We start from the raw sequence: 19,637 nt of genomic DNA, 5'->3' as shown, positions 1-19,637 counted from the left end.
CCTGGATTTGCCAATGCTTGTTCCTTGCAATGTTGGCAATTTTTTTTATGTACACTTATGCTTAACGCCCGTTACTTTTCCTAGCTGCTTGCATTTTTCTCATATTTTATTTAAACTTTTTGGGCACGCATTTAAAGGGAGCTTGGGAATCCATGCCAAGAATCAAATAAGGCTCCCCAGCTCCAGGTCGGCAGTTCTGGCCATCGTCCAGGAATTTGTGGTAACCCCTTCATTGGAAAGTGATCATGCTGTCCTAACGTGCAAAGATTTATCCAAAAAATGACTTGATTGGGAAAGAATCAAAATTGGAGCCTATTAGAAAATTACAGTGGACCTTGGACCAACAAGAGGCAATTGAAGAGAAGATGGTTAACTTTTTGGACAACTTGAACCATGAGTTTAGCAGCCAGCTGACTACACTACTGTGGGAACAGGTAGTGGAGGACCTAAAAAAAAATCTATCTATAAAGAGTGTTAAAAGCTCAAATAATTCCCCCCCAACTATACCCCACCTCAGTGAGTGCAAGCACGCTTTGGTGAGTATTAAACATAAATCAGACAATTTATTGCATAAATGTACATACACCAACATAGATCACAAATTTGTGCGAGAGAAGCTATTGACTACTCGTAAAGAGTATAGGAAGACAAGGTTCAAGTATAAGATGATAAAAGAAGAACAGCACTGGACATTTGCCCATCAAATTACAAATTCAAAGGATCAAAAGAGATTTTGGAGCTGGGTAAATAAGACTGCCAGATCGGACCAACCATCCACCGCAACAAATATCGCCCCCACTGATTGGGAGGCTCATATTCAAGCTCTTTACGTTGAGCCTGACAGACACAACTGGCTTAATTATCACAGCTCTATTCCCCCTAATCCCCATACTGGAACGTCACCCACTATCAAGATCGCCCCTAATCAAGTTGCCCTTATCATAAAACAAAGGCGTCCAAAAGGGGCCTAAGGCCCAAATGGGTTACCAACAAAGATATATAAAACTTTGACGCACAAGTGGCCAGTGCTCTTGGCCTCCCTATTTGAGGCATGTAGAATGGGTGGACCCATTCCTGACTCTTGGCGAGGCTCTCTCCCCGTCCCAATCTACAAAAAAGGTTAGCGGTCTAATCCCGATAACTATCGGATGATTGCACTCATTGACGTTGGCGAGAACGCCTATGCAAGCATCTTATTACAAGAATTGACCAGTTGGCTGAAAGACCGTAAACTAATACCTTTTACGCAAACTGTCTTCCAAAAGGACAATCTGATCTGCTTAACCCACATGATTGAGGCTAATTTTGCAAGAAAGGGAAAATTGCTGTTCTTGGGATTTATTGATTTCCAAAAGGCATTTGACAACGTCTTCCATCCCAGGCTTTGGGAGAAATTGTTCAAATATGGCATCCTGCAGACCCTATTGAATGCCCTTATCGCTCTGTATTCCGATACCTGGGTCAAAATAAAAGTTTGCGCTGGTTGGTCTACAACCACGAAAATCATTACCAACAGAGGCCTAAAGGAGGGATGCATTTTGGCTCCTCTACTCTTTAATTTGTACCCCGCGGAGTTACCTGAGTGGCTGTCCCGCCCTCAAGCTTTTCCACCAAGAATCTCATCTGTTAAAATCCAGTCAATGCAATACGCAGATTACATGATTCTCCTTGATCAAACTCAGGTGGGCCTTCAACAATTTTTTGATTCCGTGGCAACATATTGTGAAACAAACGCTCTGAAGATTAATATCTCTAAAACCAAGGTGATTATAGTTTCAAGATGTCGAGCAAGACAGCGCCCCTGGTACATCGCCGGGAAAGCTATAGAGGTAGACCACAGAGGGAGCTCGAGTCCGTAAATCGCTGCAATGCAAGGCGTGGCTCGCAGCCTGGAGGGAGCCTTCTTGAGAACCAATAAAGCTCTCCATTCTCCAGACTTCACCCCGTTAATCAGAGTGATAGATGCCAAATTACTATCCACTATAGCCTTTGTTGCCACTACCTTTAAAGATAAAATGTTCACCTGGTTGGGTAGAATGCAATCAGCCTGTTTTCGCCTACCCAATTTGACCTCTCACGCCCAAATCCGTATGGAGTTCCACCTGTTTTCCCAACATTGGATCATGAAAGCGAGATTCATTGCCTACTGTGCAAAAACCAAAATGGTTCATGACTCCACACTAAAGAGTTGTATTTGGTCACTGTTAAACCACCCCAGCACTTCCTGGAATATATTTTTTATATTCTGCTTGGATGTACTAGAAGCTCATGATTTATGGGCAAGTTTGCCGCCCATAAGGGCGGCTGCCAAAGTTTTGACTTAAAAAACAAACACCCTCTCAGTGGAACACGATGCATCAGCCGTGTAAAATCTATCCCATGGCAGCTGGACGTTACAACTTTATGATCTTAAACCCCTACCATATTATCTGTCATCCTACATGAAGCCATCAGTGAAACACCAGTTAAGGAGACTACACTTTGGCCTAATGCCCCTGATGGCGTACAAGTATGGACGGAGGTACAAGGCAGATATGCCCTCTCAGTGTCGTTTTTGCAACAAAGGGGGAGAAAACTTATACATGTTTTGTGCATCTGTAGAATCTTACTCTCCTTTCAAATTTTTGGGTTGCGTCCCATCTGGAGAATTCCCAACATGCGGACATGCCAAAAAGCCTTAGAGGGGTGTATGAAGGGGGACTCAGCTCAGATGGCCACCGGATTTGTAAAATTCATGATCGAGATTATCTCAATTTTATCGGCAGATATCACCCATGAACCTCTGCTGTGTTAGCTATGAACTTCCTCCCTTTTCCTTTTGAAAAAAAAACTATTTTAAATAGTGAGCGGAACGTGCTTTTTATGTTCTGTTGTATGAATTGCAATGATTATAATTAATTGTGCAAATAAATCTATCTATCTATCTATCTATCTATCTATCTATCTATCTATCTATCTGGCCATTACACCACATCCTCTGTCTTGCCACTTCACTCTATTTTTTCATTTAATGGGTAGCACTCCAAACGAGTGCATATTTTTGCAGATCGTTCTCCCCCCACCCCATTCCCATTGCAAATCCCAATGGTGCTGGCATCCGTCTCCAGCCGCCATCCCCTGCCCTGGTCGTTTCTTTCAACCGCCAATCCTTCGCCCTCATTGCTTGTTTATTTAGCAACTTTGCTGCTACCGAGGTCCGCGCTCTAATATTAATATCACAACGTGAAAAATTGCACTGGCTTTGATCATCAAACATTGAAACAAGGGAAAGATATGGTTGAATCATTGCTATTATTTACTAAAAATTACAACAACAAATATTAAGAATCACATAGGCAAAACCTAATGCATTTACCAGTGCTTGTTTAATAAAAGTGCTTGACAGTGTTACAGGGACACAACAGAGTAGTGCATTGCCTCCAGGAGCTGTATTGAGACAGCTATTTAGATAGACAGCCTCAGCCAAATAATGTATCATTGAAGGATGTGATTACCTGTATGTTAAATTCACATATAAAATACATTATTTCTTTCTGCATCATTTTCCGGTATATATGTGTAATTACCATATGTTTTTTTTAGCTTATTAAGGGCTATGCAAAGAACAGTCATCTCCTCAATGTAACATTTGTCGGCTTCAGGTGAGCAAAAATAAATATTGCTAAGATTTAGTCTTTTGAGCAGCAGCCTCAGGTATTATGCTGATGTTCTTTTTTAAATTGCATCCATTTTGCCTACTTTTGAACAGTTCACTGGTCAGTGGCGTTGCAGCGAATTACACCCTAGCCCTCCGAGCGCCTATCTCAGGTGAGCTGTTCGAAGCAAGCAATAATGCTGCCGTCGGATCGATACCCAACGTGTTGTCATCTAAAGCTACCACAACAGGTAAACTCCTACATTCTCTTTTATTGACAAACTGCATATAAATACCAATGTTAAGAAGAGGATCTCACATTACAATGGTCCAAATATGCAAGTCTTTAAGAGTTGACTTTAAGAGCTTCTTCTGAATGTTACACAGCTGCCCAGCTTTGCCACATGGATCCCTTGGGGGCTTGGGATGATTGTTTGAGATGTCTCAGTTCATTCCTTATGGAGTATTTGGGCATCTAAGAATAATAGAACCTTTGTATTACATATCACTTCATCCCATTGCAAACACTGTAAATACGAGGTGATGTGAGTACCCAAATATGTTATACTCAATCTGCCAACCTCAGAAGGATGAAGGCTGACTTGGACTTTCTGGGATTTGAACTTGAATCTTTTAGGCCACTACCTACTTCACCAATGACCATTCAACTCACTGAACCTTCCTACCACCTTCTGGGCTTTGGGTATTCCACACGTTTTAATACAAAAATAGTACAGATTTTGACCCCATCAGATGCTAGAAGACACGATATAGAGATTGAACCATGGCATGAGTACTTGCATTTTATGCGATGGATAGCGGATTTTGTGAGCTGTTCTGCTGGGCACTGGGGTATCTTTCATTGGTAACTAATGGCTTTAGTGCTACATTCAGGTCACTTGAAAAGCAATTTACTCAGTGGCGTAACCATAATTGAGGGGACCCTCTGCCAGGTACGTGGAGGGGCCCCCTCCGGACTCTATTAGGAGCTCTCAGGCCGAAGTGCAGTGCTGAGGGGGCCCCTTGAGCTTGAGGGCCCCTCCGCACTGTGGGGGATGCGTGGGCCTGTGTTACGCCCCTGAATTTACTGCTCTCGTTTGTGGCATTCTCCTAATCCGCCCTATTTTACTGTGCACTGCTGATGCCCCTGCCTCTGTTAAAAATGTTCTGCTGCTCGTGTTCGCATACATAAATGTATGTATAAATACATATTTTAGTTGCAGGAAGCAATGTAGTGTGACACATGATTCCTGTGTTGCTCTTTAGGACAGTGACCACTTTATTCTTTCTTAGCAATGGGTAAGATTATGCATGGGGAGGTAAGAAGGCTAATACTTGATGTTTCACATACATGTACACAACCTTTTAGTATTGCAGTGTAGCTTACAAGCTGTAGTAGTCTGTACTAAAAAAAAACATGGGTCCAGCCAATCGCCCTCTGTTTAGATCTGGAGATCGTAGGCATGATTGAAACTAAAGAAATACAGGTGAGAGGCTCGAGAATCTTCATACCTGAGAGAGCCTAAGACATGAAGTCTTTGAACTAGCCCATGAAGGACATCCAGGCATTGAAGCCACCAAAATAGATCTAAGAGACTGAGGATGGTTCCTTCGCCTAGATGAGTGAGTTGAGAGGGAACTAAAAGAGTGCCATCTTTGCAACTACCTTTCCCCCAAAGTGACGTTACAGTCACCACTAGAGTTGTACACAGGTGTGATTTACAAAGGTAAGATTTAGAAATTGGATGATTTTCTGTTCCATAAAAACTCTAAACGAAACCCTTCGCTCATTTTCAGTTAGAGAGAACTTGATCTGCTTATGATAGCTTGGGCTGGGTCTGAAGGCAATCCTCAGAGAAAGATGAATGAGGAGTTTTGACTTACAAAGATAAATACATAATAACACACCAGTATCTAATGGCAAAGCAAGGCCTATATGTGCGTGTATGCAAGCGTACTTCAGGCAACTTTGCCTTGGCATGGGTCTAGAGGCTTGGATATGCTGAGCAGTAGACCATGCATCAGTTACAGCACAACAAAAGAGCTGTTTATGGTGATGAAGGGTAGACCTGAGTAAATTGTTTCTTTTCCTGAGTGTTTCCTGGAGCTCAAATGGAGCCAGCAGATCCCAACACCAAGCTGAGGGTCTAGTTTACAAACTTTTTTACTAACTTCATGGCAGGAGGCCTTCCTGCTGTGCATCAACATCAAAGGGCAGGAATGTGCCATATCTGCAAGATATGGCACATTCTTATCCTTCTCCCCTGTGCACAACCAGCAGCCGTGCACCAGCACGGACACCCTTGTGTCATGTTGCAAGGGGGCCTGTTTTGCCGGGATGATTGTTTTAGTGCAGGAAGGACGTGAAGTGGCTTTACGTGGCCTTGTAAATATGCTGTGGCAAATTGCGCCACAGGGGCATCAAAAAAGTGATGCTTCGGGGGTGAGAAAGTGCCCCAAGAACCTTGTAAATGAGGCCCTGAGTCAACAGATCAAGAGATGAGGCTAGGTGAGCACATTGAGACCTAGCTGTGTCAGCAGATCGATACTGTAAGCTGTATTTAATAAGGCTGGCATACATTTATAATAACTACTCAATACAGTTTATGGCAGGAAAGAGAAAACCTTAAAGTGAAGTGGCATCTCTTTTGCCAGAACTCCTCTGGTTCATCACAGTATTTATGGCACTCCCGATGTTCAAACCTATTTAGCGGTTGGGAAGCCTGTGATTCGATTATCACAGGCTTTGCACCAAAAAGGGTGTTTTAAAATGTAAAAAAGTTACTCCAAGAATAGGGCAACCTTTCTGAGGCACAAATTAAGTTTTGTGTCCCCATGAAGAATGCAACTGTTAGGGGGTGCGAAAAGGACACCCATTTCTATTTGTAATTTAATGAATGCTATGTATTGATGGTGTCTGACCTCAATTGCATTTGGAATGCATTGGTCAGTTACTGACCCTGGGTGGTAACTAATTTACTAAGGAGACCCAAAGGGACAGATTCCCCTTTGCAAATTATGTTGAGAGGCTTGGAATGAGATGGTGCTACCCCAGGTTACAACTGCATGCTCCTCTATCTCATTAGCAACACCTGTGCCTTCAAGGGTTACACAATGCTTTATATAATGTTCACTTGGAATGAATGTGAATGCAGGATGGTTTCTGCTGTCCTTCACAGGCTTCCATCCCTGCATTCACTCGCATTCACAAGGAGTCATAAAATGCCTCCTAATATCCATTAGACAGGAGATTTTGTGAATTCACATTGTGTGATGCAACTGATTAGTACATCAGTCACACCGCAAGATGAAGCCTATACAACATAACAGTTGGACTGTAATTTCCACAGCGTAGTTTGCTACCTGGGCTTTATAAATCTTGAACATGGTTTCTTCTGGACTGGTTACACTGAACTCAATTGTCTTGAAAAGAGTTATTGGTGTCTCAGCATATTATACTCAAGTCCACAAAGCCTTCCCAGTGTCTCACTAGCATACCCTCCCTCCCCCTGCTTCAAGAACTTCTCAGCTTCCAAGCAGTTGTGCATACCAACCCAGAGCCCCAGGAGGCCTAGAAGCTCATTTAAAACAATGACTGATTCCGTAACCCTTTTGTTGCGCCCTTCGGCCAACGGCCATTGCGAGCACTACCTCTGTAGTGCGGCCCACGTCCGTTGGCCGACGTGGCCCCGCCCACTTAATGAAACGCCCCGCACCGCAGCGGACTTGCCGTCGCAGTAAAGGTGTTAAAGCAGAGACTGAGACTAGAGTTTGTCACAATACTCCTAGTTTTTTTGCCAAATCTGATAATCTTCTTCTTTTAATTCTTGCCTTGTTCTGAATAGTACTATCCATAAGGAATGTGTGCTTAAGTGCCCTTCACATTGTTATTCTGTTGGAGAGTTTGGGTTAATATTTCCTGGACATACATAAGAGAGTCGGAGGAAACATCAAAGTACAGATGAAACAGCAGGGCAGTGCTTACATGGTCCCAAGAGATATCACCCACAGTCAGTGTAGGAATTGGCCTAAATAGAGGTAGTCACTTAATATTACCAGCATTGAGGTCATTATCTTAATTCAGAAGGAGGCACCCATTCTGTCCAAGATCCACTCCCACCTCCCCTCCATAAAACTCTTGAACAGAAATCCTACATCACTGAAGTATGATCAGGACATTTGAAGAATGGGAAGACATTAGCAGGGTGTTAGAGTCATCACATCTACCTGGCTGCCTAGTGGTACAACAGTGTGGGCCCCATCAGCACACGGCTGCTGCAACCACCCTAGGAAAATCCAGTATTTAGCAATCACTGCAACACCAAAGAGCAGCAGAGGGAGAATCACCAGGTCTCTGTTATGCTAGGAAACACACAGACTATTAGGAATCTATCTTTGGTTTTCTTTTACAGCTCCCTGATCCTGTGTGATCTGAAATACATAGAATACAGTAACAGGTATTTTACTGACCATAATTGCTTAACTCCAAATTCCAGTGGTGTGCCCAAGAGGGCAACAAGGATTGTCCCTGGAAGCACAGGGTCTTCCATTCAATGTAGGTTGCCCTTCAATCATTACACTGTCCCCTACTCCCTACTGCCCAAAATCTATGCAGATCAGAAGTCACCTTGTAGGATGAAGGAATGAGGAAGAGGTGTAGGAATGGGCAAAAAGTGGTCAATGTTCCAGTCTTTTAGGAGTGGTGAGGTGGCTTCACTCTTATCTTGAAGTCAGCCAGTTAGAGGTGCACAAGGCAACACTAATCCTCAGGACAATGACTGCTGCAACAACTGGCAGACAAATCCAATTTTATGGTTTCCACCTAGAGGAAAACACAAAGAAATACAGTCAAGAGGCCTACTAAATTACAATAGTTGTTACTGAGGTACAAATCATAGGCAATACTCTTACTTGATGTTTTTCCTTGAGAATAGAACAAAATACCCAGGAGATGACTGGGGAGAGGATTTAGCCTTAGGGCTAGAGGGGTCAACTTCAAAGCTGAGGAACAGGGTTCAAGTCTCTGCAACGACACTCAACATCCTGTGATTCTGGGCAAATCACTTAATCTCCCTATGCCCAACAAAAATGAATGTGCCTGTCTGTAACACAACTGGTGCTCATGTAAAGCGATCTGATACCTGTTATCTTCGGGTCTAGTTTGCGCTATTTAAAACTCTAAAAACAAATGTTAATGTTAATGTTAGGGGGTGTTTTATATAGCGCTCGGCTACTCCGAAGAGTGTCCCGGCGCTTTATGACCTACAACAGAAACAAAGGGGCAGGCAAAAGAGAAACAGGGAAACATAGGCCTACTGAGTAAATAGCCAGGACTTCAACCCCTTTCTGAAAGCCAAAAGATTGGAATTCCTGCAAAGATCAAGTGGCAGGGTATTCCAGAGCTGAGGCGCCAGGCGCTTGAAAGACCGGCCCCCGGTCCGTGCTCTTCTTATAGCTGGGACCACAGCAAGGGACTGCGACGCTGACCTCAAAGATCTAACAGGCGGATAGAGAGCCAACCGTTTTTGAATATATTTGGCCCCAGACACATGAAAGGCCTTATGGGCCAGAGTAAGTGCCTTAAAAACTATCCGTTTACGGATAGGCAACCAATATAGGGACTGCAAGATGTCCGAAGCTTTCGTTCTGCTATGTAGGCCAAAGATGGCCCGCGCGGCCGAATTCTGGACCACCTGCAACCGTTGCAAAAGGTACTCCGGCAGGCCCAGATACAGGACGTTGGCATAGTCAAGCCGCGACCCAATGAGGGCCTGCACCCTGATCTTCCTATGCGCCAACAGGAGCAGAGGAAGAAATTTGCGGAGCATTTTCAGAAGGCCAAAACATATTCCTGCTAAGCCAAGAATCTGGGGCTTCAATGTCAGGCTGTTATCAACTTTCACACCAAGGTTCTTGGCTATCGTAGATGCAGCCGATGGAGGGAACATATCTACAGGCCACCAGTCCTGCCAGCTCGGATCAGACCGACAACCGAAGAAGAGCACCTCAAATGACTGCGAGCTGGAGTAATGCCTGAATGAAGAGGTTAACCTAATTTTCAATACAGCCTCCACCTCCAGACCCTGATGAAACTTTACACCATATGCCTACCTCATCAGTAAACATTTGATTCCATTGGAAATGTAGCCTGTTTAGGGGGACATCAAAGAAACGAGTTCTCTGCTCCCATGCCTACTAATCCCTAGAATGAGGACCACTGTTGAACATAGGCCAGTCTCAAATATGCCTTCTCTCCTCTTGCCAGAGCAATCAAAAGGACCCCTCTAGAGGTACAAGCTCATTTCCACTGATGATATGGAGCAACAATCCAATCTAGGATTAGTAGAGCTGGAGAAGAACTGTCAACAGAATGCTGGCATGGCCATCATAGCCAAGAGCATGGAGCACAAGGCAGCTTCCTCATACTGTAACTGCCACAGTTAGACACACGGTCAAAGCACGGGCAGCTTGGATCAGCAGGCTTCCTTATAAAACTATGGACCATCACAGCATGTACTGACACTGTTTAACACTGAGGGACTGACATCAGCACAACTACCCCTGTTTTCTTCTATGCTGTGCCTGAGACTGATTTTCAAAACCACAGCACAGTTACTAAATTCTACAGGTTCCTGAGACACAGTCATACTTCAGCTATCTTGTAATAATCCTTGTTTTTTGAAGGGCTCACCAAGGTCACCCCCATCCTAATGGAACTCCTTTGGTTCGCTTTCCGGCACCCATCACCTTCAAACCAGCTGCGTCATTTACAAAGTCACCAAAACCAACACCCCTGCTTACCTTTTCAGACAAGTTGACGATCTCCGATGGCTTTCGGGACGCCTGTGTCCAGAACACAATCAGACTGCAGTATAAAAGGGATTAAAAAACAAGGCTTTTTCACTATGCACCAGGATCTGGAACAACATACCCTTATCCATCAGGACCCCCCCAGTGATGCTAAAATTTAGGAAAGAGTTGAAAACACGCCTCTACAGAGAACTCTACATAAAAGTGCATTACCCATACACAAACCAGACAACTCTTACTCGTTGACCTTATGCCTGTATTTTACCCTCTGCTGCCTTGTGGCTAGATTTACACTTGCGGGCAGAAAGTAAACAGTCTTTAGTTATATTGGTGCCTTATTTGATGGTCAGTGCCATCAATACACAAACACATTTTGCAAGCTTTGTCTCCTTGGAGTGGTCTTTTACACTTGAGAACCACTTTGCTTTGAATGTCTCTCCCTAAACTGGGATCTAACTGCCAGATTCATCAAAGACCCGTTTTGCGAGTCTTTAATATCGATTCATAAGGAATCGCTATTACAGACTCGCAAAACGGGATTCATGTAGGAATCGCAAAATAAAAAGCGATTCCTACACATTCCTTATTTGCGATTAGCAAATTGCTAGTCGCAAATAATGAATAACTCCCCATTCAATCCTATTTGCCTAAAGGCCCATAGGAATGAATGGGGAGTTATTCCTTATTTGCGATTAGCAATTAGCTAATCGCAAATAAGGATGCGATTTCAAGGGTGCTAGGGGTGTCCAAAGGACACCCTGTAGCACCCCTGAAATGTCATCTACATTGGTGTTGCGCACACACATGTCGAAAGGACATGTGTGTGTGCAACATGCAACTTAGAGAAATGCTTTTAAAAGGATTTTTCAAAGTTTTATTTACCACAAGGTATGACCTCGCGGTAAATAGCGGCCCGAAATTGCGAAATCGCAAATTATAAATGGTTGATGAATTGCATTTAAGGAATCTCAAATAGAGATTCCTTAAATGTAATTCCTCGCAATTTAGCGAAATCGCATTTACCGATTTTTGCATTTGGGATGATGAATCCCAAATGCAACAATTGCGCTCGCAAAGGGCCAGATTCAGAGAATCTGGCCCTTTGCGAGCGCAATTAAGCTTCATGAAGCTGGCTGTAAATATTCACACTAAACTTCCTTGGGTTGCCCTCACCAGTTCAGTCTCAGGGACTTCCTTTGATAGCTTTTCTTTTTCTTCCTTTCGAAACTACAATGCCGTTCTGTGCACTCTGGGTGCAGCAGGTGACATTTCATCCTGTGTTCTGGGTACTTAACTGCAACTTCTCCCTATAGCCTGGCTTTACCTTATGCTTGCTTTGCGACTCCTGGTCCTAACACATATCGGTAGGGTATTTTAACTTCTATTGTAACTTTGCCCATTAGAGGGATTTTCAAACAGTTATTTCTGCACCATTCAACCCATGCCCTCCTCACTGGAAGTCTACAAGCAGCTTCAGTATAAAATGCAGTGGAGCTGAGGGCAGGTTTCCTTTTCCCAGGCAGCTGGCCACTGTTAGGGAAACTAACAGGACATTCAATCACCGAAATTCTCAAGTTCCTTCAATATCTTACCTTGAGGTTGGTTGGAGGGGAAGCATTAAGCATGAAGGAATGTAGAGAGAGCAAAGCTCAAAAAAGGGAATCAGATAGCAATCTCAATGAATTTATGAGCACCTTAAAATAAAAAGCATTATCTGCTACCACCTCATATTTCTTCCTTCCCAGTCGGAGCAATGGGACTGCACTATAGGTTATTGAAACGGAACCCCTTCTGAAGACGTGAGGAGTACTCTCCTTGATCTAAACTACATATTACCCTATATGAAGAACTCAGAGATATACAATGGATTGAGTTCCAATTTATAATTGAGGAACAACTGTCTTCTGGAATTGGCCTATATAATTTGTTATTTGGATTGATTTTTTGCCCTGAAGAAGTCATTTGGGTGACTGTACCCTCTGACGAAACACGTGTTGGCACTGGTCCTTTTGATCTATTGGCTACATTCTGTATGAACTAGATGAAGACTGTGAAGAGATTTGATGTATGAAGAGAAAAGAAATGGAAATTAAAGGAATTTGATTTGATGAACTTTGAAAGAACACTCATTTGATTGTGGCTATCTTTTCTCTTGGAACAATATAAGAACTGGCATATATGTGCTCGGGGACAATTTATCTTTTGTTACTGAATTCTCTGTTTTCAGAGGACTCCTTTGGGGACGCAAGTGGCCGCTTTCCCCTGTTCCCTTGACCCATTTTATTAGGAGAATATTAATTTAGTTGTAGTTGCGCAAGAGTTACCCAGCCACTATCTGTTCTGTTCTGCACTATAGTAGGGTGTCCTGCACTATAGTAGGGTGTGCGTCAAGGGGTCCAGATCATTTGCAGATTTGTGCTGTGGGGCTGGCGGGCTGTAGAGGATACTGTGGCAAGAAAACACATGGGTTTCGGAACCTCTTAATTCTCAGATATTGAACTCTTTTCCAGGAGTATCGGGGATTGTTTCAGCACCAACAACAACAGTAAAATATCATGAACAGTTTATGCTGCAATGTCAAATTAATGCATCTGGAGCGACGGTCACCTGGTTTCTGAAAAGCAACACGACCATAAACATGATCTCCAGCAGAGGAAATGCACAGATCACACTAACAAGTACCTCAACCACCACTGTGTCTACCCTCACTATCCTCCAAGCAGATCAGCTCTGGGAAGGTAAGATTTTGACAAAGTTGTTGGACGCACCTCCACTCATCTGAAGTAGAAGGGTGTTATGCAATTAAACATTCACTCGAATGAACTAACATATATTCCTGTGTAAAATGTACATTTTATAAATTTAAGAGGTTCCACGTGCACCGGTGAGGTTGTATCCAAACAGTACTTCATGTGGCTTTTCCCCTCTATCTTTTGAGTTCCAGCAGTGTAGCATTTGCTGCTTTATAAAGATGAAAAATATAGAAAATGTTGCTTCCATATATTCGGTTGATAGTATAAATAAAGACTCATCTTCACATCATTCAAAATACTTAGGGGGATTTAACTAATGTCCTATATTTAATATATAACAAAATAAGGTTGGCTGGTCCTTGAAGCCAGATGGGACTACATGTTCCCAATTCAGCAACTGATACAAAGTAACTAGGATGGTTAACTAAATGGAGTCCAAGCAATCAATGTAGCTACGCACGATGTAAACTCACGTATAAGGTGTGTGTGTCAACCCTGACCTCTTTTGGGACTTTGTTTGGGCTGCCCACCCAGCACTGGCTCTGAACGCTCTCAGCAGTCCACTTAGTCCAGCAGGGTGAACGTTGTGGAACCATCTGGTCTTGCAGTACAGCGTGTGCCTAAAACCCCCACACCTCTTCGGCACAACAGACGGAGCTTCTCAATATTGAGCCACATGCCAGGCCTTAAAGTATAAAGGACTGGTTTACGTATAAAACATGTGGATGATTAACAAAGGTTCTGCCTAAGAAAGAAGCAGCATGATTCTATAAACATATAAGACCCTTCCCGGCTTCACACACTCCCCTAATGCTCATGAATATGTTAATTCCTGCAAAGACATTAATGGAGGCTTGAAAGCACAAACCAGCTTCCACAAGGTGTACCCTTTTACATTAAGGATTAGCTGTGTATTTCACTGGCTAGCCATTGCTGGATGTAAGAAAGAAGGGTCCTCCCTATGTTGATACTTCATAGATTTAAATGTGGCATGGATCTTCTGATGCTATTACAAAAAGGAGTCCAGATAGTGTATCAAGATGAATGAGCTTCTGGGCAAATGGAGGTTAGTGTTTCTTGGATGTAGCAATGCACAGGATGAGGTGGAGTCAAGCGGTTTGTACCCTTTCATTGCTACTCTTCAATCTGTATATTGATGATCTTGATGGTGGACCAAAATAAATTGATAACAAGGTTGAGCAGGAAGAGCTTAACTGAACTATATTGTGCAAATTATTTTGTTCAGCTTGGATTCACGAAAAACAGGATGTAGTTTTCTCCTCCTAGTTATGATTGATTGGCGTCATGATTGAAAGGTCTGAGTTGGGAATATCAAGCTTTAGAAAGTAGGCTGTAGGAGTATGGTTAGATGGAAAGCCACATTGGTCTATGACATAGACCAATGTCTTCAAACCTTTTTGCTCAGAGCCCCCCCTAAGTAAAATGTTTTGAGGTCCGCCCCCCCCCCACAATTTATGGCAAGGATTGGGGTAGCAGGAGGGACATGGCTGCGTGCAGGGGTCGGGGCTTATGACATACTTTCAGGAGTACTTTTTCTATAGCTTATAAACCGCACTAACTATGAGATTTATAAAAAGCAAATGCATCAAACAAAAACATGTATTATCCCAAACAAACGTATCCCCATAATTGGGGTGTTATAAGCCCCTCACCCAATGCAACCACACCTGCTGCACTAATCATAAATGCAGTCCTGAGTAGCAGGCAATAGCCTCTGAATCTTTTACCTCTTCCCCACCATGACGGACCATTCTATTCTATTCTATTCTGAATTTGGTGAAGCGCAACAGCTACCCCAGCAATGGGGCGTCCCGGCGCTGAGAGACAGACACACACCTTACTAGACGGGAGAGGGAGAAGGAATTGATAAGTGTACTAAGGGGCAGGGAAGAGGAGGGTCTTGATTGCCTTACGAAAGACAGAGAGACAATCTATGGAGCGAAGGCTGAGAGGGAGATCGTTCCATAGTTTGGGACCAAGAACACTAAAGGAGCAGCCTCCAGTACGACAGAGCTTAGTTCTGGGAACATTCAGAAGAGGTTGGTTAGAGGAGCGTAGTTCACGGCCAGGGACATAGGGGCGAGCCAGGTTTCGCAGCAGAGGGGGGTTTCCCTGCTTGACAATTTTAAAGATCGTGATGAGAGCTTTAAATTTGATTCTGTGTTCGACGGGCAGCCAGTGGAGTTTGCAGATGGTGGCTCTTGCTGAGCATCTGCGTGGGAGACCAACCAGCGTTCTAGCCGCCGCATTCTGGACTCGTTGGAACCTCGCCGTTTCTGCTTTGTTTGCTCCCAGGAGGAGGGCGTTCGCGTAGTGTAGGCGTGACAAGATGGTTGCCTGGACAATTAGCTGGCGGACCTTTGGATCAAAGAATCTGAGTATAGGCCTGAGGTTTCTTAGAAGACCTATACAGGTGGCTGCCACCTTTTTGGTGTGTGTCTGGAAGCTGAGGTTAGCATCCATCCAAACTCCCAAGTTTTTTACACAATTTTTGGGGAGTGGGGTGGTGCCAAGGGATGACGGCCACCAGTGCTCGTTCCATAGGCTGATGTTTCTGCCAAGGAGGAGCACCTCGGTTTTACCAGCGTTAAGTTGGAGGTAGTTATCCGTCATCCATTGTGCCACTGCTGCCATGCCCTCTCTGAACTTGGATGCCGCGATGGATGGGCTTTCAGTGAGGGTGACGACCAACTGGGTGTCGTCGGCGTACGATACCAGCGTGAGCCCCCACTCTTTGGCCACATCCGCAAGTGGCTGGACATATAGGTTGAAGAGGGAGGGGCTCAACGCTGAGCCCTGGGGACTCCTTGTGCTATCGGATGGGATTTTGAGAGAAATGGGGGAGCTGATACCTTGAAGGATCTGTCCTTGAGAAAGGAGTGGAACCAGGTAAGAGCGAGGCCAGACACACCGGCCATCTCTAGACGTTTCAGAAGAATGTTATGAGATACCGTGTCAAAGGCTGCGCTGAGATCTAGAAGAATCAGCGCAGCACTTTGACCGGAGTCTAAAATCGTCCGAAGATGTTCGGTGGTGGCCAATATTCTTCGGTCCACATGCTAGAAAGGAAAATAAGCTACCATGCCCTTTTTTTTAAAGGTACACAGTCTTAATTGTGATGCAGTTGGTCCCTGAAACTTCTGGACCCCAGACCGGCCTCAATTGCTTCCTTAATGATAACCAGCAGTGGCCACTTACACACTTGGCAGCAGTTCCAGCTTCACTAATGAATGGCCCTTAAAAAAAAGAAAAGACCACTTATATTGTCCCCTTCTTTGGAGTATCTCTCTGAAGAAGCTGTCTCTGCCCATTTGGAAACATAAAAATGAGCCCCCATACAGTGCGCCCTATTCTGGGCATTCTCTTTGACAATATCTAGTATCTCAATCCTTTCCTCTCTCTCATAGACCATTACTGTGAGGCCCCATCTGTTGAGAGGATTAGGGCTCTGCATCTGAATGCAACCCTGCTGGCCTTCTAACTGCCACCCATGGACTCTGCTTTCACAAAAAAACTGCCCCTGAATAGTTGATGCTGACTTTGAGGAGACCCTGCCTGAAAGTGAAAGGTGTGGTGGTAGTGCAGAAAGTTAATGAAGAAACCAGCCTTCTTACCAGCCATTAATTGATTAAGGGCCAGATGTATCAAGGCCTTTGCGACTCGCTGAAATGTAAGAAAAAATCGCAATTTAAGGAATCGCAAAAATTTGCGATTCCTTATTTTGCCATAGCATTTAAGGAATCGCAATTTTTGCGATTCCTTAAATGCTATGTATGTAGTAATTTCAATTTGTGAATTTGGGTTAAGAAATCGCAAATTACCACCAACTTGTAGTTGGTGGTAATCTGCAAATCATAGCGTCTTGAAAGGTACCTTGCGAAGAACGACTAGCAATGAACGAATTAAATAAGACGAGCATGTGTGAGAGAAGAAGTTTAGAAAAATGATCATAAAATTCGATAGAGAAACCGTCGGGACCGGGGGCTTTACCACGTCTTAAAACGGAGACTGCATGGGAGATTTCCGTAAGAGTTATATCCTTTTCAAGCGAAGCAAATTCAATGTGGGGGGAAGAAGAAGAAGTAATAGCCTGAAAATAGGAGGATAAGTCAGAGGGAAGAGGATAAGATTCGGGTGTGTAGAGGCTTTTGTAAAATGTGACAAATTCCTGCAAAATCTCATCATCTTTAAAATGAGAAGTACCAGAAGAATCAATTATGGAAGTAATCCGAGTTCTATCACGACGAGTTTTCAAATAATTAGCTAGGAGTTTGCCCATTTTGTTTTGACCTCCATAATAACGAGCTCTGCTTTTCAAAAGATATGAGGCAGCAGCATCAGTAGACAATTTATTGAAAGCGACCTTGGCGGTGATAAGATCTTTCAAAGAGGCGTCTGAAAAGGAATGAAAGTAGGTATATTCTAACTGCTTAATTTGGGCCAAGAGTTGGGAAGATTGTTTCTCGAATCTCTTCTTTTTCTGGGAAACTAATTAATCACAAAACCTCCAGTGGTTGTTTAAAAGAGTCCCATATCATGGTCGGACAGGAATCAGGAGTGGAATTTGTAATAAAAAAATCTTCAATAAGAGAACTGAATTGGCCAGAGAATTTAGGGTCCGCAAGGAGGGAATTATTAAAACGCCATCTGCCAGAGGAGGGGGAGAAAGGAATTATGTCAAAGTCAACAGTGACTGGAGCATGGTCAGAAATGAGGATAGAGCCGATTTCTGAGGCAAGGGCGCATTGAGCCAAGGACTTACTAAGAAAAAGGTAGTCAATGTGGGATTGTGTTCTATAAGGAGGGGAGAAATAGCTAAATTCCTGGAGATCGGGATGACAAAGTCTCCATATATCAACTAAGGGCTTACGACGGATGGTGGAGGTAAATTGAGTATGCATTTAATGGACAAATTTAACAGGGGATCATCTATCAAGAACGAGATCATGAACTTGATTACAATCTCCATCAAAAATGATATAATCATCATCAAGGGAGACTAATTTATCAGAGATAAGTGGCCAAAAAGTATTGTCAACTGATACCGGAGCATAAACATTAAAAATAACCAAAGGTACATTGTGAATTATTAATTTAAGAAGCACCCAACGACCATCAGAATCAGACTCCTGATGAAGAACAGAAACTATAGACTTTTTGTAAACTAAAATGACCACACCATTCTTCTTCCCTGAAGCTGGGGAGAAGAGAACATTACCAACCCACAATCTTGTTAGTTTAGAAGCTTCAGTATCAGAGAGATGGGTCTCTTGTAACATAGCAATGTCTGTTTTTAACCTAGCCAGGTGGGATAGCACTAGCTGTCTTTTAATAGGATTGTTTAACCCTTTAACATTCCACGAGGTAACTCTGAATGCAACAAGATAAAGGTATTATGTTGATACAAAAAGCATACAATGCAACATAACATCTGTAAAAGTAAACTATGAACAATGTAGAAAAGTACGGGGCCATAAAATGAAGAAGTAATGGAAAAAATAGAGTAATAGGGAGAGAAAGAGCAAGGAAAGAAAAGAAAAAGGAGAAGAAGAGAGTAAGGTCCATAGAAGAGAACATAATAGATCATTAAGAGGAAAAACAGAAAAGGGAATAAAAACTTACAGAAACTGTAGATCAAACGGAGGGAGGGAGGGTGGGAGGCCATACGAGGGAGTGACGCTGTCCAGACTCACAAAGGAGGAGCGAGGAGGGAAACAGCACCAACGGAACCACTGATAAACATGAGGAGAGGGAGGGAGGAGGATTGGACAAACAACCTGTTGAAAAGAAGAAACAAAGTTAATCATACAATGCAAAAACAGGCGACGGAGAAATATGACCTGATTGCAGGAAACAAGGGAGATTGCAAAGTGGAGAAGTCAGGAAACAGAAAAACAAGAGAAAGAAGCATAACCATAAGAATATCAAACTGTGTGAATCACATTTAAGAATGAAAAAGGTGAGGAACACATCCTAAACAAGGCAAAGCACATGTGAATAGCAAAAATGTAACAGAAAACCAAAATACACAAGTTAGAAGTAGATGTAGTTGAAGTATCCACGGATTCAGAGCGGAAGGAGTAGAGAAAACTCTTGAGTTTCAGCGAGTCTTCGTAGGTAGTAGTCTTGTTATTGATGGTGACTTTAAATAGACAAGGGTGAAAGAGACCATATCTAGCACCTGAGGTCTCAAAGCCAAGAATTCCCTTTGCCGGTCTGCTGTCGATTTAGCGTAGTCTTGACCAAAGAACAGAGTATTACCTGATCAAATAATTTTTTTTCAGTGCTCTCGCTGCAGCTAAAACTTTTAAGAGGTCAGTATATTCAAGAAAATATAGTATCACTCCTCTAGGTTTACTCATTGAAGTGGAAGAGGCATGATGCGGCATGGAACCTAAGCGATGTGCTCTCTGAATGTT

The 19,637-nt window shown here is 43.2% G+C and overlaps 1 protein-coding gene across 1 annotated transcript in view; it reads left to right on the top strand.

The window, feature by feature from the left end:
* LOC147707021 (adhesion G protein-coupled receptor F3-like) overlaps nt 1–19,637 on the top strand; it is a 239,009-nt gene that overhangs the window by 76,558 nt on the left and 142,814 nt on the right. Inside the window, exon 7 of the mRNA XM_086925615.1 lies at nt 12,955–13,182. Coding sequence (XP_086781741.1) covers nt 12,955–13,182 — 228 coding nt within the window. The remainder of the gene's footprint in view (nt 1–12,954; nt 13,183–19,637) is intronic.

Source organism: Lissotriton vulgaris, chromosome 6, assembly GCF_964263255.1.
Source record: "Lissotriton vulgaris chromosome 6, aLisVul1.2, whole genome shotgun sequence".
Classification (NCBI taxonomy): Eukaryota; Metazoa; Chordata; class Amphibia; order Caudata; family Salamandridae; genus Lissotriton; species Lissotriton vulgaris.
The sequence above is the reverse complement of the archived record's forward strand: the minus strand, read 5'-3'. Positions and strand labels throughout refer to the sequence as shown.